Raw genomic sequence first — 24,325 nt, forward strand, 5'->3', positions numbered from 1 at the left:
TGGAGGCATCATACTTCCTGATTTCAAAATATATTACAAAGTTATAATCAAAACAGTATGGTATTGGAAAAAGAAAAGACAGACAGACACATAAATCAGTGCAACAGAATAGAGAGCACAGAAATAAACCCATGCATAAACAGTCAATTAATTTACAACAAAGGAACCAAGAATATGCAATGGGGAAAGAACTATCTCTTCAATAAATGGTGCTGAGAAAACTGGATATCCACATGCAAAAAAAAAAAGAGAGAGAGAGAGAAGCCCACTTCTGACTATATATCTAAAGAGAGAAAGAGAGAGAAAGAAAGAAAGAAGGAAAGATAGATAGATAAAAGAAACTGACTCCTATCTTAAAACTCTAATTAATTAAAAACTTGAATGTGAAACATGAAACCATAAAATTCCAGAAAGCACAGGGGGTAAACTCTTTGACATCAGACCTGGCAATGATTTTTTTGTATTTGACAAAAGCAAAGGCAACAAAAGCAAAAATAAATAAGTAGGATTACATGAAACTAAAAAGCTTTTCTGTACAGCAGAGGAAACCATCAACAAAATGAAAAGGCAACCTACTACGAAAGATAAAATATTTGCAAATAATATATCTGATAAGAAGTTAATATCCGAAATATACTTTAAAAACTCACACAACCCAATAGCAAAAAACAAACAAACAAAACCAAAACAAACAAAAAAACAATCCAATTACAAATAGGGCAGAGGAACTAAATAGACATTTTTCCAAAGAAGATATCCAAATGGTCACCAAGTACATGAAAAAATGCTCAACATCACTAATCATCAGAAAAATGCAAATCAAAACTAAAATGATATATCACCTCACACCTGTTAGAATGGCTATTATCCAAAAGACAAGAAATAACAAGTGCTAGAGAGGATATGGAAAAAAGGGAACCCTTGTACACTGTTGGTGGAAATGTAAATTGGTCAAGCCCCTATGGAAAACAGTATGAAGGTTCCCTCAAATTTCAAAATAAAAACAAAAACAAAACTTCCATATGATCCAGCAAGCCCACTTCTGACTATATATCTAAAGGAAATGAAAACAGGATATCGAAGAGATAAAATTGTACTCCCATGTTTACTGCAGCATTATTCAAAATAGCCAAGATATGAAAACAATCTAAGTGTCTGTCAACAGATGAATGAATAAAGATGTGATGTATACACACATACGCACATACCAAAATATTATTCGGCCTTGAGAAAGAAGGTAACCCTGCCATCTGTGACAACATGGATGAACCTGGTGGACATTATGCTAAGTTAAACAGCCAGACAAAGACAAATACTGCATGGTATCACTTATATGTAGAATCTTAAAAAAGGTCAAACTCATAAAAATAGAGAATAGAAAAGTGGTTGCCAGGGGCTGGGTTGTCAGTGAAATAAGGAAAGGTTGGTAAAAGCATACAAATTTTCACCTATAAGATGAATAAGGTCTGAGGATCTAATGATCTAATATAAAACATGATGGCTATAGTTGATAACACTATATTCTACAATTGAAATTTGCTAAGATTGTAGAACTTAAGTTTTCTCACAAAAACACACACACACACACACACACACACACAAAGTTGTTGACTTATCTTTTACTTTAATTTTCTATTCTAATCCAACTAGTGCTACGCTGAGGAGAAATTCTCACAACATGAAATACTGAGTCAAAATGCTTTTATATGAAAGGTCAGGGAAAATAATAGGCATAAGAATGATATATTTTTCATTGGTTCCAGGAGAATAATATCTAATTGGCATATTTGAGTTTTTATTATGCAAATAACATTTAACTCCAATAATACAACATTTTACAGTAAGATACATTTTCATTAAAGAGTGAAAAACATTGGAGATTTGCCATTGTGGTGAATGAGAGTAAAGACAATATAAACATGTATGACATCTTGGTATAACAGCCACTACAACAGAAGCCAACATATTTGAGTTATTCAACCATGAGATGAATTATCTTCCACTGAAGATTTTTGAATTCTCACTTTTCATTATTGTTTCAGCCTCTTATCTTGGTCTTTGCTTCTATTATAACTTCTAGTCAAAAATGGCTTTATGTACATTAGGGATATGGCTGAGTGAGGAAATCAGATATGTGAGGGTTTGCTGACAATACTAATTTCATTTCATTAAGAAAAACTGGTTTACGTTAGCAAATTTCCATAAAGGAAATCAAATAGCAACTCCATGAAATTATTAAAAATGTAGATTTTGAAAACTGAAATTTTAAAATACGTTAATATTTTATATATACTGCGGAGAAACTAAATCCTTATTTAAATTTCTACCAACTAACAACCATTGTTTTAAAATACTTAGTGCTTTTTCCTGTTTTTAAGGGCTGTAAAATGAAGTCTTGATTTCTCATCACTGAAACCCACTAAGTCAAACGGGATGATTAGACACCTGTCTCTGAATACAGTAGCATTACTACATTTTTCTTATATGTCATCTAAATACAAGTTAAATAGTTTAGTACAAAAAGATACAGATGTTTAGCTAGCTTTTAAAAATCTGCTTCATCACTCATAGCCAGTGATAACATCTATATGTAATACTAACAGAAAAGGAATTCATGCCTATTAATCATGCTACAATTCTTACCTCCTCTGTATCAGTACTGTTTAGTTCTTCTGCTTTAATTTTATTATAAGTATCCAGTATATCAGTACAGCTCTGGTCCCTAAGAAATATGATAAGTCAAAATACATTTCAATAAATTTAAAAAATCAGAAGTCAGTCCCTATGGAAGATAAAACTACTTCTTACCCAATAAATCGAAGTAAGACATCAGTTACAATTTTGGCTGCTTTAACTATAGGACTGTCTGGCTCATTGAAAGTCCTGGCATTATGTTCAATGTAGCGTACCTCCCACATTAATGCTGATATTCTCCTGTGAAATTAAAAAATACCCTCCATTACTCTCGGTTGATACATTTAAAGTATTTTCTAGGAATATATAACATAGAACAGCTAGGCACTTAAATTATGATGCTCCAATATATATGTGTGACTCATATGTGTGTGCACAGGCAAAAACTTAGAACTCCTGGACTGCATATTTAAACTTGGAAAAGAACTGATCCAGGATATTATGGGTAAATAGTGATTTGACCAAATACAAACAAAACAAACTGTTTTGATAAAGTCAAAAGAATGTTTAGTTGGCAGAGGAAGAGATGGGAAGAGCAAGAAAAAAGAAACCAGGTTATATAAAAGGACAGATTTTTATCTGGTTACTTTTATGATATATATTATCAGATGAAATTATAGGTAATGTTATAAAATATACCCAATTGGTTATTTTTATAATAAGTTTATGGAATAACTGTTGTTAGGACCCAGTGAACTCCAGGGTGAGAAAGGTACCAAAAGCTGCCCTCCATTTCCTTCTCATAGTCACTGCGCTCCCAACTAAAACTAAAGAAAAAAACATAGCCTGAATAACCTGGCTCTTTTTGCACATACATGGTAATTAAATCGAATTAACTGCTGCTTAATACCTCAATAAGAGATTTAAACATGCTCCAAGTCTTTGTAGCACCTTAATCAAGATATATCCACAAACCACTTAATCTACCTTTAATAAACTAAAATTTTAAACTTTTAATTTTTGTTTCACACATGATTTGTACTACTCATAACTTCCGGTCTGTACTTCATTCCATACCTCTTCTTACCCTGGAAGACTCATAATCTATTAAATGAAAGGCAATTAGTGTTCTAAATTTTTAGAAGAAAATCTGAAGTGGGTCTTTTGAATGATTATTTTATACTTTGAAAACAGATCTGTGTATCATTATGCAAAAAGGAAGGCAAAAGACATAAAGCTATAAACTTTATAGTCAATGATAAAACTAAACAGACCTGTAAAAGCGATTTTCAAGTCTCCGCCTGATGGTATTGAGGTCAGTTGGATAAGCAACTACAGTACAATACAAGGGATAGGCACTGAGATCCACTGGAACAGCAAAAGGGCTGGCAAAATCTATAATATTACCAAAATCAAAAAAGGCAGTTATAAAGAACATTTAACATTTCATGTTAACAAACAAAACTCATACATAAACCAGAAGGAAGGGCAATATACATTATTTCTAAAATAATGATGATTCACGGCATAGGGAATGCAGTCAGCAGTAATGTGATGGCTAGGTGTAGAGCCATAGGAGAGAAAAAGCAATCAAGAGGATCATTTCATAAACTATATAAATGTCTAACCAATGTACTATGTACTTGAGATCAATAAAAAAAAATTAAAAAATTAAAAAATCCTTGTACATTTATCCTTATGTACTGGTGATTTTATGTCTATAAACTCCTAGGTTTTCAGTCAAATTGTATATATATTTAAAATTCTAATAAATATGGCCATATACTTTCTACAAAAATAAAATAATGATTCAATTATGCAAATATCAGACCAATACTGTTATAATGTTATTATTCTATTTTGACATAATATCTATGAATCATGCATGATACAGTGGTTCAAATCAGTTAAGATGAGACAAAATTAAAGGAGAACTGTGTTCAACATCAAATTTATGTCTTTTCTGGATAAATGCCAAATGTCTCAAATGATATGTTTTAGAAAATATAAATGGTTATATGAGCAAAATACATTACTCACCTATTATCTTTACCAAAGAACCCATCTAAAGTTAGGCTCAGGGAATAACTAGAGTCAAAATGACTCAAGAAAGTAAAAGACACCTTTTACCTGCCTTCGCTATTATAAGCCACCAGAGAACTGAAAAAGTTTATCAGTTATTACTTTGGCCAAGTAATTTTATTAATATAAAAACATTAACATTAAAAGTAGAATCACTGTGCCTCTTGAGTTAAAAGCGTACAGTGAGAAACTGCATTTCCTTTTGTAGAACTTAAAATTCTGCTGGTTGTCCTTGTTCCCTCCCATCTTTCTAATATTCTTTCACATTCACCGTACCAAGAGAAAGAAGGTGGTTGATGCCCTGAATAACTCGTTCACATTCCTCATCTCTGGAATGAGCCCCCCACTCTCCTTCTTGGGGTTTGTATAGCAAAGCAGTAAGTTCCTCCTGGGACACAGGAACACCAGCACCAACTTCATCTGGAAAAGCAGCTATGTATTAAGATAAAAAATTAGAAATAATTAGTGTCTAATATCATGCTATTGTCATTTTTCTTTTAGAAGAATTATAATTCATTTTTAAAAGCATATTTACTTCCTTCTGGAATTGGCTCCATATCCCAGGGGCTCATCTTTTCTCTCTCATTATTGTCCCAGCTATTAAAAAAATAACAAGATACAAATCAAATTCACATTACACTTATTTTATATACTAGTGTACTTTGCATAACTTCTTGGGGATGAAATTTGAAAAAGGGTAATACAATTTTCCTTAAAGTACAACTTTGCTTACGAAAAGATAATAATAAACCTCTAATAGAGAAAACATGGTCCATCAATATGAAACTTAGACAGCAGGAAGCTTACTCTTAATTCCAATCAATGATATATTTAATGTTAAGCCAGGGTATAGAATAAAAAGATCTCTTTGGAAAATTCCTTTCAGGTTAAAAAAAAGCCAATCTAATAGGTCACTTATTTCTGTGAGATAATCTACTTTATCCTAACAGTTTAAGTATTATAAAATCCCTACATTTTTATAATTCCATTTTGATCTGCAATATGGAGACTAAAAGTCAATAGTCACAGATTAAACATTTCTTCTATTGTTACTGACTAGAAACTTCATTAATCAGGACTATTATAACTTTGGGATTTCATGAAGAACTAAAGCAGATATTGTAGACAAATATCACATCCAAAGATAATGCAGTCAGTCACCCACCTAGAATTCACACCATTCAATAGTAGACTAGGTGTTAATATTCATTGCTATATTCCAGCTGTAACAATTACTTTAAACACTGAATTAATTCCAGTATTCTTTATGAAATAATAAGTCATAATTCTTGTCAAAAAAAATATTTAAGAGACAACACAGGCATAGGGGAGGGAGAAATAAGTCTTCAGTTCCTGTTTTGTTTTAGCAGGAACATTTACTTGTTTTAGCATAGTGGACCAAAAGGTTTATCATCAAATTCCTTCCTTATAGCTACTATGATTACTTCTTTACAGGTATAGGTCTTATAAGATTAGATAAGTCAGATAAAAAGGTATTTTTCCTGGTAAGATTTACAGAAAGTCCATATAGTACTACAGTATTATATCAGGCATAAAAGACCATAATTGTACTTACTGAACACTGTAACACTGGAAAGAACTGTCGGGATACTCTGGTTGAAAAGGCTGCTGACTCTCCACGGTCCCAAACCACCAGGCATCATCTATTATACTGCGGAATCTATCACCTATAATATTTTCAGAAATTCTTAAAAGGTGCTCTTGAGAATAATAGTTCCGTTCCCACTCTAAATTGCTACTTTTTGTTGAATATGGAAGTAGTTCCATAACTAGCATTGTTAAGAGGTTTCAATCTGAGCTTTCCAGATAAGTGAATTTTATATTTCACTATCTTTAAGGATTTTGATTTCTAGGTACTAGCAATTTTTCTGAAATAAATCATATAGGTCCATGTCTTCTTAAATAAATGTTATCATGTATAATTTAACTTTTATCAATTACTTGGAATCATCATTAGCCATATTCCTTCTTGCACTGTACGTATATTTCTATAGTTGTTTCTTCTTTTCTTTGCTTTCAAAAATCTCTTCATACTAGTTTTCTGTTTCTAAATAGCTAAAAATTACAAAACCAAAGCATTGTGGACAAAAATGTTTCTTCCACATAAGGAAGGAGAAAATTTAAAAGTACTGATAGCAAACATTTAAATAGCGTTTACTTTGTTGTCAGGTACCACTTGGAGCGCTTTCTATATATCAATTCATTTATTGCTCATATCAGCCTTACAAATGTGTTCTCATGTGATTCCCATTTCAAAGATAACGAAGTGAGGCACAGAGGTTAAAAGGGGGAATGAGGGAGAGAGAAAGGGGGAGAGGGGGAGAGAGGGAGAAAAGATGGGTAGGGGTGGAAAGAGGTAGAGAAAGGGGGAGAGGTAGAGAGAGAGAGAGAGACAGAGAGACAGAGAGACAGAGAGAGACAGAGAGAGACAGAGAGAGAGAGAGAGAGAGAGAGAGAGAGAGAGAGAGATGAGAGAGAAATGAGAGAAAGAAAGAAAACTACAATCAGTAATGGTCTGTTTTAAGAGCCAAAGTGTTAATACGCTATTGTAGGGCAACTGACATTTGATAATTTTCTTTTTACCTTGGATTTGTATTCTAATAGAGTAGGTATTTGCAGAAAGTTTAGAGGTTATGACAATGTGCAAAAAATCACCTAAACATATCTGAAAAGAAATTTTTAACTTAATTTTTCTAATTTAGCTAACAGCTTTTCCCAGCTACATGTTAAACTAGTTTCTTTCTACTAAATCAAAGTTTAAAATGTTACTTAATCTACCTAAATCTTAATAGTTATTAAGTAAGAAGTCTATACTTACCAATCTGCCAGTTCCTTTCTTTGGCTTCATTATAAAACTGATGTAGCACAAGGAAGTCAATGACATCTGGCATGTCATGATACCTGCATAGAAAATAAAGCACATATGAATCAATATACAATTATAACAGTATCTGTTAATATCTAAGGATATATGTTAAATGTGGAGCCATTAAGCAAAATGTTACAAACTTCAACGTCCCTAAAGTACCTTTACTTAAATTAAACCCCATCTGCTTTGATCTGTTTCAGAGTGCCCTGCTTACTGCTATTATCACTTCAATAATATAAAGACATCAATGAAGGTTCTTTAAGTTTAATACAAGGCATTTTTTACCAAGGACTTTTTAATAAAAGTATGAATTATGTGAATAACGACTAAATACTTTTGTCTTAGATTTCAAACTCACTCTCAGAAACATGCCATTGACTAATTATTCCTACTGTTATTAACAGAAATAAAAGCAACTAGCATGTTTCATGCATACTGTTAAGTACTTAAAAAGGTTTTTCTTTTATTCTTCACAACAATCCTGAGGAACATATTAAGATTCCCATTTTACAGGTGAAGGCAAAAAACGAGAGAAATAACTTCCTCATGGATACACACACACACACACACACACACACACACTCCATTAAAAAACACATTAGCTATATATACACACACATTAATAGCTATATGTATATATAGCTATTTTATATATATATATATATATATATATATATATATATAGAGAGAGAGAGAGAGAGAGAGAGAGAGAGAGAGAGAGAGAGAGAGAGAGAGAGAGAGAGAGAGAGATAGAGAGAGAGAGAACATGCTAGCGTGAGCAAGCACTATTAAGTAAAGAAACAAAACAAGAATTAAACATTAAGCCTTGGTCTTTAAAACTCTAAAGCCTATAGCGCTGTAGTGTTTTCTCTCCCAACAAGTCTTGTACTCTGAAGAATACATAATAGGGATTAAAACACATACACACACAAAGTTACTCACTTAATGGAAAAAGACTCTCCAGTCATTTTGCCTGAAATGGGGTCCAAAAATGCAAGCTTCAAGCAGCATAGTGTAGGTGGTCCAACCTCATATTTGATTCCTACAATCTTAACAAACTCTTGTTCCTATTCATGAAAAAAACCAATAAACTATTACTTTCAATATAAACAAATGCCTAACATTTACATATTTCAATATTATTTGAACAATTTAAAAATTATGTGAATAACGACTAAATACTAGGCACTCCACTAAGTGTTAAAGGTAATAAGACATGGCTGTTGACCTTTTATAACAGGTTGTAGTTTAGTGCAGAGCTCTAAATCAAGGATAAGCCGCAGAATCCCCTTTGGAAATTTTTAAAATTTATGTTCCTAAACCCTACTCTTATAGAATAGAATTCAGTAGGTCTGGGGTATAATTCAATCATATATATTTTCTTTAAAACTCCTCCAGGAGACTATGATATGCTGCCTGGTTAAGAATCACTCCTCTAACAGAAATACAGTAGGTAAGTATGCAAGTAGAAATGTACATGTATGTTTAAGGAAATGATTTGCATTTTTGAATGCTTACAGTATTATTTTACAATACTGTCCTTATAGATTGATTAGATACTCTTAATAGATGACAAAACTGAACCTCGTGGGTACAGTGATTTGCTTAAAGTTCTACACTGGTATACAGCAGAACTAGGACTGAAATTCAGGTCTTATTCCAAAGCTTAGGTTTTGTACCACTAATATGTTACCTCTTACAATTTCCTAGAACCACAGGGTTAGAATTTAAAATAAGAAATCATGTTTTATTCATTCCCGATTCTAAAATAAAAACAAAACCAGAATTCAACATTCACCTGATTCAGAATAGATGGTAGCATCCTTATCTCCCAGAAGATAATTATGGAAAACTCACTTGATAAGATATTTAGCATCTTACAACCTTAATCAAATTTTTACAAGTGTTTGAATCTTTACTTCAGTAAATATACACATTCTCTCTTGAATCCTTCCTGCTAAGCATCATCACACAACAACCCTTCATTTACCTAGAAAACGACTATAAAATTGCTCTTTAGTCTCTTGTTTTCCAAGTAAAAAAAAAAAGTGTAAACCTACATAGAAATGGTATATGTATCCCTGTCTCTCTGTATGTGCATATATATGTATGAATATGTATTTATAGGCAGAAAATCCTCTAAAAATATACATACATATTTTAATCAATACCATGTAGCTACATAGGTACTATATCAAAAGAGATAATCCATAAAGCACCACAAAGTTTTGAGCTTCTTGGGATTTATGATATTTACTATACCCTAAAGCTGCCAGAACCATGAGGGTGTTTGTAGTCTACACATGTGGTCAGTTTATAGAACCTTCAGGATATACAAGGCTTTTGAAGAAAATATCCACACCAGAGAACTACTGCTTTGCTTAGGAAATTAGGTCCAATAATCAGGATACTAGGTGGCATACAAATTTCAGGGAACATAAACTATGACCTATAACAGTCAGCTGTACAAGAATATTATATATCAACATACAGTCAACAGTGAGCTATGCATGAAACTGAGGGAAACCCTACAGGAAAGTAACTTAATTCCAAAGCTACTTCAACTGCATAGTTTATGAACTTGGAAAACTTACCCTGAGATCCATTTTATTCCACGGCTGTTTTTGTAAATTAACGCTGTATATTTTTGATTTCCTTACAGCCCGCACATAAGCTTCATGTCCTTGCCTAAAATAGATAAGCTAAAACAAAAAACATGAGGTCTTAAACAGCGGTGTCCAATTAAACAACTCTATACATCCCAATATATATTCCTACAAATGTCCTCTTCTGCTTACGACAAACATAAATATAAACTTGAAAAAAAATGTGTACAATGTACTTGTCACTATCAAATGTTATTCAGTACTCACGTCTATATGGACCTGCACTATAAGTACTATAAGTACTGCATAATGTAAACACTGCACATGAAGTTTTTCCCCCAGCAGCTTCAGCATTTCTGAAGAAACAGACTAATGACAAATGTACACGAAATCCTTATTTTATTTTAAATATTTATTCATATTTTATAGTTCTACATTTCAAATTATAGTTGACATTCTAAGTATTTTAATAGTCAGCCTACACACACACACACACACACTCTCTCTCTCTCTTCTAACTGGAGGCTACTATATAGAATAATTTCTAGACAAATTAAAATTTTTCTTTTATAAGAATGAACATCAGAACTGGCATTGTATGGAAGGAAAATAAACCCAAGTGCTTGGTAAGATCCTTCACCTTTTTTAAGACCACTACCATATTCTGATTTATTAAAAATGTTTCTTTCTCCACAATAAGTTTTTTTTTTTTTTTTTTTTAGGCAAAGCAACCCTTGGTTGACCTTACAGATTGCAAGGACCTGAGCAGCTTACAATCCCGTATTTTTAATTAATTAATTTATTTTTACGCCTATAGCACTTGGTCTTCCTGGATGGTCTCCCATCCAAGTATTAACCAAGCCCGATCCTGCTTGGCTTCCGAGATCAGATGGGATTGGGCTTGTTCAGGGTAGCATGGTCGTAGACTCCCACAATAAGTTTAAAGAGGTGGTAGAAATAAATAAACAGAAGAAAGCAACATAAAAAATACCATACTATGAAATTTCAATAATACATTGACATACTCTACCAACCACCAATGTCTAAGTCAGAATTTCTAAAAGCTACAAATACAAGTAGAAAATTAAAAAGATTTAAATATTAGTAAATAAACTTAATTGTAGAGATGAAAAAAGTCAATAGTGAGCATGTTATTTAGATATCCTTTAGTATATATTTATTCCTGTACTCAACAAATAGATGAGAGAGGAATTTCATCAGATCATAAGAGTATACAGATCCTTATTTTGTTCTATAGTCTTCTAAGATTAATTCAAAATTATCCCTCTTAAACCTCCATAAAAACAGGCAATAAATATAAGAAATAGTGGGTTCGGATATGCCCCCCAAAAAGCTCTTTAAGTTTTTTTTGATACAGTATTCATCAGAGCATGTTCTACTAAAATAACCACATAAACAAACATTGCTCAAAAGTCTAATAGTTACAAGACACACCTATGAAAGAAAAATATTTTAATATCAAAAGGTAATCAGCAAGTATCAGCTTATTCATAAAACTACTTAGATAGCGATCTCTGGCACAAGATATCTATAACAGGCAATTATAGAAAGGTTTGGTGAAATTTTTATTGGTCCCAAGATTTTTAGAACTATATGCAACGTTTTATTCCTTTTATTATGATGACAACATTATATTCCTACTATTAGTCTTATATTAAAAACTGTGTGTAAGCATTTAATCACTCAAAAAGGATTAGTCAATATATCAGAGACTATATAAGCTAACTAGAGCTCAAATATTACGTTACTATAATTTTCATAAGAAAAATAAAAAATAAATTTTTTTCACCAGATACAATTTAAAGCCTTGTTTGTAAATGATATTCCCCTAATCATCAAAAGGGGTAATTATCCTCTAGTATATTTTCTATCAGGTTGAGCATGGGCTTCATTTTGGAAAATATTAGGACTTGAGTTAGGACTCAAAATACTTGATTCTACTACATGGCAATTAAGATAAAAAAAGATAAAGATAATTATTTTCAGGACGTCACAAGCCAATCAATTTATCTCAATGTTCATAGCACATCTACTAAACTGAAGGCTCTGTGCCAGGCCCTACAAAGGATATAAAGGTTAATAAGATTCAGACACGATCCACAAGAAATATCAGAGCAGCTAAGACACTGTACACATAACCATAATAGAATTGAGAATATAAATGCCCTAAGACTGACTAAAGTGAGTGTTCATCAGGTTCTAAGAGAAAAGGGTTATAACAGATAACAATTACCTCATCACCCATTTGTGGGACAAATGGAGAACGTCGTGGAATAGTATCCAAGATCCACTGAGGGGCAAACCATTCTTCGTTAGGCTCACCTGCCATAGAAACCAGTCCTCCTTTCTAAAATATAGTTCACAAATATATAAAGAATAAATACATTAACAGTAGTATAAAAATAATAGGTAGAGAATGTTAAAAACACTAGGTTATAATGAAACCCAAAATACACAAATTTTAAACATTTTTCTTTACCAATTAATGATGCACAACATGTATATCAATAAAATACTCAAGTGAGTTCTTAATATGTTGCTCAGTTTTGGCTGACGAAATAATCTGATACTCTATACTATCTAAAAACTGCAAATTTTACTCTTCAGGTCCTTAGAATGCCATATGAATTCAAATACAAGTGACACAGTAACTTTTTGCCAATAAAATGGTGGCAATCAAAAAAGCTAATTCTGTCTACTAAAGCAACAGGTTACCAAATGCATACACAATAAATTTTTTAAATTAATATTCAAAGAAATATGTGAATTAAGTCTTTACATCATCTAAATAAAATTATAGTTGGAAAAAATACCATCGCTGGGTTGAAGTAAAAACATATAAAAAAATGAAAAAGAATACTACTCCATTTATCATACCCTTCCATTTTACAAGTCAAAAATGCATAGAAAATTATGACTGATGACATGACAAAAGTAACTCTTTTATACTATAGTGGCTTATTATTTAAAACTCAATTACATTTTAACAAATAATTGTGAATGTTTTAATTTAATAACAATAAGGTGTTCTAGACTGTACTTTTGATGAGAAAAATTTTAAAATTTCTTTATATCTTAAATTTATGTTAAATTATTTTACTTAGTTTCTCAAATGGAATGTTATCTTTAGAGAAAAATGTTACTGCTAAATATTCAAGTATCTGAAAACTCATATCTGAAAAGATATTTCACACTAATATTCATAATGGCATTATTCACAGTGGCCAGGGCATGGAAGCAACCGAAGCGTCCTACAATAGATAATTGGATAAAGAAGATGCGGTACATATATACAATGGAATATTAGTCATAAGAAGAGATGAAATACTTCTATTTGTGACAACATGGATGGACCTTGAGATAATCATGCTAAGCGAAATAAGCCAGATAAAAAAAGTTGAAAACCACATGATATCACTTATATGTGGGATATAAACCTAAAAGCAACAAATGAACAGGACAAACGAACAGAGACTCATGGACATGGACAATAGACTAGTCGTTACCAGAGGGTAGGGGGGAAGGAGGAGGAGGGAGGTAGATTGGGTAAAAGGGGTCAAATATATGGTGACAGAAAGAAATCTAACTATGGGAGGTGAACACACAGTGTAAATATATATATGCCTTACTGTTAAAATGCACACCTGAAACTTCCTGGATTTCATTAGCTAATGTTACCAAAAATATATATATAAATTTAAAAAATATGCTAAAAAAAATATTCAAGTATCAGGACAAAAACAAAAACAATAAAAACAACCTATAAACTTACAAACCTTCTTTCTAGTCTGTTTAGGTTTCTTTTGCCTTTCTTCTAGTGACTTCAAATTCTCCTCATCAGAGCTGCTGCATATTTTCCGTGTTGCCTGTCTGGTTTGTCTTTTTGGAGGCTGCAAATTTATTCCAGCATCTGCTGTCCAATCAGAATATTCACTTGATGAATCACTGTAAATAAATCAAAATTATGAATAAGTAAGTTTAGAAAAGGAATAGTTTTGCCTCAGAATTGGAAGATGATCATTTTATAATCAAATAACATTATAAATAATATGGTTTAGTTCTGCTCTAACTGAAGAGAAGAAAATATCAATATAGAATTCTGATGATCACCTAAGTGATTTTAAATGAAATGATTCTTGGATAAAGTACAATGCTTAGCTTCCCATAACAGAATTTGAAATTCAAAGTTCCTGTCCAAATCACAAAAGCTTTTTTAAATAAAGATGCTCTTTTTCACTGGAAATAGTTAAACGTAGTTGTTTTAAAACTAAAATAAATACATATAATATGTATACATATAAATTCTTGGATTTACAAAGGATTTTATTTTACAGATGAGGGAACTAAAGCCCACAGTGACATGCCCAAAAAGATATTGCCAGAGCCAAGATAAAACATCAGGTCTCTGGGCTTCCAACCCAGTTCTCTTTCTACCATAAAATACTATTTTAACTCTGGTCTTAGCAAATTCCTATGAGAACATAATTACACTTTAAAACTGTCAAATAATTTTGACGACATCAAAATCATTAACACTACCTGGAAGAACTTTCACTTTGCCATTCAATAACAAGATCTTCTACAGAAGCATCACTTGTGCCAACTGTTTCATCTTCCTGAAACAAAGAGCCAGCAATTGAGATGTATGGTTATTAAACGGTATATTATTAATTAGCGCAGACTGCATGTTCCATAACAAATTGTGTATCCACCCCCTCAGAATGTTCTAGTTAAAATGTACATCATCATTTTCTTCATATATCTGTAACTCATAACTAAGCCTACCAGGTATTTAAAATTTTCTGGCCATCTACTATCTTATTGGTATGAGACATCTTTCATTATTTCAAAGACTTAATATGTTAAAACAATTTAAAAAATATATATCTATATACCTCCACCAAGTTAATATAATTACTCTTCATAAAAATTAATCTTTTGATTATGTAAAATTTCAAACATATCAAAGTGGAGTGAATAGATAACCTTTCTCATATCCCAAGGATTATTCTGAAGTAAAAGTGGACCAAAAGAAACATTCTAACTACAAATAGTTATTAAGATTAAGATTATTTTTAAAAACATAAGCATAATATCATTATTACATTAAAAAAGTAATATCAATTCTTGAATATGTGATCATTCTTTTTCAGATCAAGATTTTCCTGTGGGAGATAGGAAGGACACCATCAATGAGAGTTTTAAAAAATTGTGAATGGTTAGAGAAGAATGGGGTACCATATATCGTCAAAGCATAATTAAACCCTCACTATTTACTTAACAACTACAGTTAAGAGAACAAAAGGAAAGGACTGAAGAAGAGAAGAACATGAAGAATTGTTATACTCTTTATTACATTACCATGAAAAATATAGTCTGAGAAAAATCATCACTCAGTAACCTCTATGATTGGTGAAGTCAACAATAACAGAAAACTTGTATATTGTGCTGATCACAGTCAACCAGTTCTGAGACTGTATAACCAGTTATCACTGTTTTCCATATTCCACTTCTTTCCATTTCTAGGCAGATTTCCTCTCACCACTTTCCCAATGTCCCAAAGCCAAACTTTTGCTGGCATGTTTGATACCCTCAACCAAGATAATATCTTAGGTACAAATCAGAAAAGATAGCTAAAGGAATTCAATCCTCAAACTTGTCTATTGAATACCTTATTAATTAATAATCCTCTTATAAGAAAATTATTAAAATGAATTTCTATTAAAGAAGTGACCCTTAAAAGTAAGCCCAAAGAGATGATACTAAATGGGAAACAAAAATTACATTGAGTAAATAATATCAGATATCTAACCTCTGAGGAGCTATCTGAATCTTCCTGTACACCTGAATTTTGACATGGTGCTTGTGAATTATGCTCTATGTTCGACCGTGTTTGGTAAGTATGCTGACGCTTACGTTGCGTCCTTCGTAAAGACCGTCCACAGCTAGGCTGATAATCATTCTAGAAAACAGAAGGAAAACATTTAAAAAAATGACAGACTCAATGAACATACACAAATGAACATATATAAAGCAAATCAATTGGGTGGGGGTGGAGCTAAGGGATAGAAATAAATCCTCCAAAAGGAAACCTAAGGTATTTATACATATTAACCTTGGAGTACTAGTAAGGAGCTTACCAGGTACCAAATGGAGTACAGGAATTTTATTCGCTGCTTAGCAGTTTCTACTGGGAATACAAATCTTCCCAATGTATAGATTAGATTTTGCTCCTGTATGATTAAGCAAGCCAGGAGTGTGCCTAGGGCAGGTGTTGGCAAACTTTTTCTATAAAGGGCCAAAGTGTAAACATTTTTGGTTTTGCAGGTCATATGATCTATGTTGCAAATACTTGTCTCTATGTAGTGTGAAAGCAGTCATAGTCAATATAAAATAAATAAGTATGGCTGGGTTCCAATAAAATTATATTAGTAGGAATAAGCAGTACACCAGATATAGCCATAGGCAGTAGTTTGCCAACCTCTGGCCTAGGGTACCAGAGCATTTGTTTTACATTGTGATTAGTAATCAGGCAGTAACTTTAAGGTTCTTCTTTAACCATATAAAAATGGTATTTTAATACAAATTGCCTATACCTACAATGACCATATGTCCTAGAATTTTGGGGATAGTCTCGACTTTGTGTAATTTTATCTTTATTAATAATAACCATATATCTCAATTTGGGGTTGAGTTATATGTTATGAATAAAGCAGGTACTCAATAGTCCTTTAATACGCACCTATAGCCTTTCAAAAATCTGTTATCTGCAAATATTTGCAAATAGTGTATCCCAAATTAAACTCACCCTTTGGGTAGCATAAGATGGCTTTTTCTTCTTTTCAACTGTATAAAGACTAATTTCTATGTCACCTTTCGCAGTTCTACATTCTTCCTGAATCCTAATAAGAAATCAAAGGTCAAAGTAACAGAAAATCATCAAAAAGCAAGCTGATAATCAGATAACAAAATACTTTTAAATGTAAAATGTGTCATTTGAAGCATTGTTAGGTATACAATTCAGTGGTTAATGAAATTTATGATGTTGTTTACCTGTCACCGCTAGTTCCAAAACATTTTCATCACTACAAACATAAACTGCATAACCATTAAGAAATAACTCTCTATTTCTCCTTCCACCAAGCCCTGTTAACTTCTAGTCTACTTTCTGTATCTATGAAATTGCCTATTTTGGATATTTCATATAAGTGGACTCAATGCTATTATTTCACTTAGCATAACGTCTTCAGTGTTTATCCACATCGTAGCAGGTTATTGTAACTTCATTCCTTTTGATGGCTAAATAATATTCCACTGCATGTATAGGATCACATTTTGTTTATCCATTCATGTGTTGACAGATACTTGAGTTGTTTCTACTGTTTGGTACTGGGAATAAATGCTGCAATAAACATTGATATAAAAGTATCTAATTCCAGTTTCAATTCCCGTTTTAACATTTTGAGCAAAGAATTATTTCAAATTGCTCTATTGCCAGAGGGTAGAATTCAGTTTATAAATTAGTGGTCTCCTTTTTTCTTATTACTGCTGAAGAAAGAAAAGGCAAAACCAAATTAATTTTGCTGCTTGTTGGCTGAGTTGGTAAAAGGCTTGGTTAGGGAAGTAATATGATTAAAATCGATTTTATATATTCTCTGTCAATGTCCTTTCTCTTTTCTAAATCTATTTCCAGTTGCTGTGTATTATATAGAGTTGATATTAAAGCAAATGTTACTTAAGGTTTACACATAAGGATAGAGATTCTAAGTTTGAAATTTATCCTAATGAAATCCTTTCATCCTCCAAGGATGACTACTTAAATGCCACTAGTAAATATACCCTCCTAAGCACTGGGGTCTACTATATATCTATACTGTACTCTCAAACTACTCCAATATCAAGTTGATAGCCTTCTCAGAATTGCTGTTGAGTTTGGGATCCACATATCACTGGCATACTTATTCACATATGGTTTTATGTTTTTACTTAATTGTATTTGTATTCTCATCTTCTAACTTAGACTAAAAACTCATCAAAGACATAGAGATCATAATTTTCATTTTTCAGTATTCCTCAAACTATTTAACACAAAGCTAAGCAAGCAAATTGAAGACATTCATTAAATAGTTGTTATGAAGTGAAGTAACTGAAATAACCTGGAAAAACTAATGCACAACTCAGTTGGATTTAAAAAAAATACTTTAGTTATTAAAATTAAAACTAACATAGACCATTTTAATTTACTTACAAAAAAACAAAGCTCTCCATTTTCTTATGAATGTTACCGTATTGACTCACCTACTAACCCCATGATTTAGTTCATTGACCACCACTCTTCTGCTCCATGCCATGAGATCTCGTTCAGTGGCCATCTGGCTCCTAAGAGCATTGTTATTCATTTGTCGGACACCTTCAATTTGACCACTACGTCGAAGTCCAATATTTGGAGAAGATATGTCCATATTTGGACTTCTCAGAGCTAAAACAAAAACAAAGACACTTTTTGAGCTAAAGTACCAAACTTTTCTAGATCAGAGCTCTAAATAAAATAGGCAATTCAAAGATAATACTGCTGGACAATATTGCTATGCCTTTGTTCAACATTTTCTGTACTCCCTTAATGGTTTTTATAGTGTTATGAATAAAGCAGGTACTCAATAAATATTTAAAGGTTCTATAGCTCTTTCAATGTTTTTCAAAGCACTTTCATATCTGTCATCTACTAAATGCTCAGTAAATATAAAAAAGCAAATTTAACATGACTTGGTAGATGCACAAATATTTATTAGTACTAGCTCAGAAAGCAGTTTTTTAATCTTAACTCTATCTTTATTTAGACCAAAGACTCTTTTTAAATTTATTTTTTTATTTAAGTATAGCTGGAATACAATCTTATATTGGTCCTATTAGTTTCAGATGTACAGTATTTTCACCTGATTTAACATTTTTATACCTTATAATGTGTTTACCTACTAATTCTACTAATCATCTGTTACTTTATAAACTTACCACAATATTATTGACTATATTCCCCTTCCCCTTTTTACCCATCCTCCCAACCTCTCCCTCTGGTAACCCTTGTGCACTGTTGGTAGAAACGCAAACTGATACTATGAAGTTTGGAGATTCCTCAAAAAAAAAAAATAGATACACCATATGTCCCAGCATTTCTATTTCTGGGTATTCATCCAAAAGAAATGAAAACACCAATTCGAAAAGATATCTGCACCCCTATGTTCATTGCGGCATTATTTACAATAGTCAAGATATTGAAGCATCCTAGGTATCTATCAACAGATGAATGGATAAAGAAGATGTGGTATACATATACAATGGAATATTACACAGCAATAAAAAAAGAACAAAATCTTGCCATTTTCGACAACATGACTGGATCTAGAGTATATTATAAGTGAAGTAAGTCAGAAAAAGAAAAACAAATACCATATGGTTTTACTTATATATAAAATCTAATAAAACAAACAAAAAGGATTCTGAATAAAGCTTCAGTAAGATTTTCAAAATCGGTAAGAGAAAAACTGTAAACAAAAAAAAATTAACTGTCAAAATTTCCTTTTCAAAACTGATAATCAATGAAAGGGAGGAAGGTCCCTGTTAATTTCTTTTTGTTGTATTTGCAGATAAAACAAAAATAGCGATGGAAACATTCAACTGTTAAAATAAGCATCAGAAAAAATTCAAAACAAATGAATATTGCAAATAGAACTAGACGAGATCTCTTTGACTAATGGCATTTCAAATCTATCCAAAGAAACCTGGTACAGTAGTTTTATCCATGGTTTCATGGTCAACCATGGTCCAAAAGTATTAAATTGAAAATTTTAATAAATAAACAATTCATAAGTTTTGAATTGCATGATGTTCTGAGTAGCATGATGAAATCTTGCTTGAACCGTCTCACTCCATCACCCTGGGACAGGATTCATCACTTTGTCAAGAGCATCCATGCTGCATACACTCCTCACCAGTTAATCACTTAGTAACTAACTTGGTTATTAGATGGGTTTTCAGAGAGAGGCCACATTCCTGTAACTTTTAACATAGTATACTGTTATCACTGTTCCATTTTATTTTTCGTAATTGTTATTAATCTTTTACTGTGCCTGATTTATAAATTGAACTTTATCATAGGTATGTATGTATAGGAAAAAACATAGTGTATATAGGATTTGGTACTATCCTCGGTTTCAGACATCCACTGGAGATCTTGGAACATATCCCATGCAGATGAGGGGGACTACTGTATATTTACTTTATAAATAAAAATAAACCACCTGTATTATTTAAAAGATGCTAAGTCATTTTAGCCATAAATGATAATGAGATTGTGGCACTGTGGTATATCTTATACCACAATTGTAAATTAGTAAAAATGTTTTTCTGTAACTGAAAAATAAATTTAAACAAAAAACAAAAACAAAAAAAAGTTGTTTTTAATTTACAAACCAAGTATGTTTCTCACATGTAATTATTGGTGTAAGTAAAATAATCAAAGTACATTCATCATATTTTTTACAAATATATACATACTTACCACCATTAGCAGAATATGATCTATTAATGGGAAAATGTGGAACATCTCCTTCATTAATTAGTCTCAGATCTTGTTCTCTCTGTAGCTCTCTGATTATTCCATCAAGAATGCTCTCATCTTGGTCATTGGCATGTTGCCCAATTACCTGTTCTACCACCTCACCATCACCTTAATGAGACCAAAGAAATAAAGCCGCTAAGTTATTTGCATTTTGGTATACAGTAAAAACAAGCTTAATATATAAATTTCTAGGCAAATAACAACAACAACAAAAGGATTAAAATGAAAATTAAGCATGTATAAAACAAAATACTTTCAAAAGAACTTTACAATTTTTTGATATGTCAGCTTGTGTGTTTGCCTTAACCAACACTCCCAAATTAGACATTATTATGAGGGCCTACTCATCTTAAAGAATAATTATTAAATTACTATTTATTTATTTATTTATTTATTTATTAAATGGTGACATTGGTTAATGAAATCTAGTTAAGTTTCAGCTGTACATTTTAACAGTAAGGCATATATATATATTTACATTGTGTGTTCACCTCTCATTAAATTATTAACTTAAAAATGAATATCTCTATGGAATATTCCAAGCTAAAAGTTAGGAGTAGAGATTTGAGTAAGGTTTAAACAAGGTCAACCACAGATACCTAAAATATTTTGTATCTTTCTTTCATGAGAATTTCCTTTCTGAAAGAAATCACATTATGGTCTTTCAAATATTGTGTCTTTTGATAATATCTCAGTATATATGATTATCATAGACAAATTATCTCTATGGTACACTGAAATTCAATGATTACTTCTGAATAAAAATTTTATTTCTATGATCTTTTTCATTCTTAACTACATCTTCAACTTGTTTTTCATCTTATCCTCTAGTCAGAATAAATGGTATCTAACAAAGTAGCCAAGTGACCAGGACTTATAGGAAATCAAATGTGATGAATTATAGATTTTTTTATTCAGATATTTTTAGTTTTATCTCCTACTTAATATTCATGCTTTTCCCCTTGTTTAATAATATGACATCAAAGTAACTATTAACATATGTGTAACACCATTTCATTGTTTTACAAATCTTTATAACAGAGATCATAAAAGGATGTGTAACATTTCACTGTATAAAGGTCAATTCAAGTTTAAATTCCCTAGTAAGAAAATAAAATTCCATTTGCAAATCCATAACTCATTAGCTCACACCTGGAAGAAAATCTACAAGTCACAAACCAGAAGGCATTCTGGTATGGGGGTGGGGGGTGAAAGAGTCAGCATACATAAGGGAAATATGTCGATCAGAAGAGCTGGTTTGACAGAGAATAGCTTATTTCAATGTCTTATCCTACTATCCTCTCATCAAGTATTACACTCATCACTATTTCCTCAATATCCTCCAAGATTCAGTGTTATTTAAACACTTACAATCCTCCTCCCAACATCCAGTATTTCTTGCATTTCAAACATGTAGATAGGTAAATAGCCACTTCTCAGTTTGTGGTTTTTGAAATTTTGTCTTCTTAGGTCCATTAACTATGGACTCTCAAATTAAAATACCAATGAGCAGTGGAATTTCATCAATTATAAAAGCCTGACACATTAGTACATTTATCTGTGTCCAGGTGAGATAAACAATGTAAAAGTACTCTGGTAAAGTATAAAGTATTATGCAACTGAACACTAACAGAAGTATTAAGTTAAATATAGTATAACCTACTACAGAGTTTTGCAGGGCACATATATCATAAAGAAAATAGCAGCAAGTACAACATTTTGCAAAATATTTTAAATTTAGTTCTGGAGAAAACATACCATTAGCCACATATCCCAGCTGTGGTATAAGTTGTTCATCTTTACAATTTTCCCGTCCTGGTACTAGCCTTTGGAATTTTGTGGGATGAGGATTTCCATCAACATCCACCAAGAATGGGGGAGGCATGAGATGAGGAGCTTGTTGTGTCTGTTCATCTAATACATAGTTGTTGGCATCACGGATAAGAGGTCGATAATCCGTGTGGAAGAACATCTGATCTGGAATCTTTACGACAGATTTTTAGTATTTAATGTGCACAAGGAATTTACAGGTAAGCACTTATTTTCATTCCTAGAGCACATGTATTTTTCAAATCAGAATTTTTGCATTCTCTTATATTCCTCTATTGCCATATGTTTCTTCTAGGTAGAAATAAATTACCTAGATCATAATCCTATCTTTTCCAAAAAACCCTACAATCCTACTTTCTGGCCCTATATCATTTTTCTCCAATTGGGATAGGAAGAAGTAAAGCAACACAAAGTGGATAAAATTAGGTATTTTTATTTAAGTTGTAAAAATCATATAAAACTTTATAACTATTTTTCTTGCTTAATTTTATTCAAATAAGAATAGAGTATAATATAAATGATGAGGCAGGTAAATATCAATTGCATAGAGACACTCAAATATGACACAAGTATTGAGCTGAACTCAATGACTGAGTTCTCTTTCAACTCCAAGATTCTAAAATCTATTCCAAATTACAGCTAATAAAATATAAGGAATCAATTAAGATACTTTCCAATGTATTTTAACAAGATCAATAATAGGTAAAGTAGCCAAGAAAATAAGCATTAGTCACCAGCTATTTATTCCTAATTTTGATTAGTAGAGGATATAATCTGGTAGCATTGTTCTCCTATTATACCTGAAAGATAGTACAGAGAATATGTTCTAAGCAAAAAGACTTTCTAATAAATTATTCTATCTATATCATCCTGCATATAAATTAATAGTGATTTGAACTGCCACACCTTATGTTCTGGAAGTGATGAAAAATTTTACCAAGAAAGGTAACTTTGTTATTTTATATCTATTGACATATAATAGCCCTTATTAATTGAAAGACTTCAAACAAAATTTATAAATTATACAATCCAAAACTGAGGTCTACAACAAAAATTAAATATACTAACCTTTTCATAATATTTACTGCATCCAAAACCAAAAAGCAGCAAATGCCCGTGAGAATCTGTACAGGCAAAATGGTTTCCATCTGGTGAAAATTTACAGTCAAACACTGCACCATGGCCTTGGCCTTCAATCTGAAATTTAGAGGAGTCATTTTAAGTCATCTTAAGAGGTAATTTTCAGATAATAAGAAGGCAATAGCTTCTGTTTGTTAATATATTGGATTCTGTGTTGCATCAACATTCCAATGTACTCTGGCTTCTGTATCCAGAACCCTAATGAAACAGTAAAACTCTAAAAGAAATTAGGGAGAATCAAAATGCAACAGATGGCATCAAACATTACTAGCAATGCCATATTTCAAGAAGTATTAAATGAGTGACTGAGAACAAAAAAGAGAACAAAAAAGACCTAACACAACCAAAATGATAAAGATGCTATCGCAGCAAAGTCAAGATATTATCCTCGCATCTGAAATTTTAATGCAAGTAAGCATTAAAATAACCATCCTAAAATTAAAGTACATAAGTTGATTTTATTAACAAAAGACAGAGGATATTATTAACGCTCTGTATATGTATAAG

At 31.8% G+C, this 24,325-nt stretch overlaps 1 protein-coding gene and 1 pseudogene across 4 annotated transcripts in view; both read right to left on the minus strand.

Annotated features, from left to right (window-relative positions):
• BRWD3 (bromodomain and WD repeat domain containing 3) overlaps window positions 1-24,325 on the minus strand; it is a 126,536-nt gene that overhangs the window by 24,986 nt on the left and 77,225 nt on the right. For all 4 annotated transcript variants that reach the window (XM_011382473.2, XM_023524575.1, XM_023524579.1 and 1 more), the window contains 18 exons: window positions 23,747-23,875; window positions 22,607-22,832; window positions 20,789-20,956; window positions 18,532-18,712; window positions 17,042-17,135; window positions 16,046-16,195; window positions 14,773-14,849; window positions 14,010-14,178; window positions 12,467-12,580; window positions 10,201-10,308; window positions 8,549-8,673; window positions 7,556-7,638; window positions 6,293-6,404; window positions 5,252-5,313; window positions 4,993-5,148; window positions 3,909-4,029; window positions 2,809-2,934; window positions 2,644-2,722 (listed from right to left, as the gene is read on the minus strand). In XM_011382473.2, the coding sequence (XP_011380775.1) occupies window positions 2,644-2,722; window positions 2,809-2,934; window positions 3,909-4,029; window positions 4,993-5,148; window positions 5,252-5,313; window positions 6,293-6,404; window positions 7,556-7,638; window positions 8,549-8,673; window positions 10,201-10,308; window positions 12,467-12,580; window positions 14,010-14,178; window positions 14,773-14,849; window positions 16,046-16,195; window positions 17,042-17,135; window positions 18,532-18,712; window positions 20,789-20,956; window positions 22,607-22,832; window positions 23,747-23,875 (2,280 nt within the window). The remainder of the gene's footprint in view (window positions 1-2,643; window positions 2,723-2,808; window positions 2,935-3,908; window positions 4,030-4,992; window positions 5,149-5,251; window positions 5,314-6,292; window positions 6,405-7,555; window positions 7,639-8,548; window positions 8,674-10,200; window positions 10,309-12,466; window positions 12,581-14,009; window positions 14,179-14,772; window positions 14,850-16,045; window positions 16,196-17,041; window positions 17,136-18,531; window positions 18,713-20,788; window positions 20,957-22,606; window positions 22,833-23,746; window positions 23,876-24,325) is intronic.
• LOC111732648 lies at window positions 11,021-11,139 on the minus strand (annotated as a pseudogene).

This window comes from Pteropus vampyrus, unplaced genomic scaffold (assembly GCF_000151845.1).
Source record: "Pteropus vampyrus isolate Shadow unplaced genomic scaffold, Pvam_2.0 Scaffold477, whole genome shotgun sequence".
Taxonomy (NCBI): Eukaryota; Metazoa; Chordata; class Mammalia; order Chiroptera; family Pteropodidae; genus Pteropus; species Pteropus vampyrus.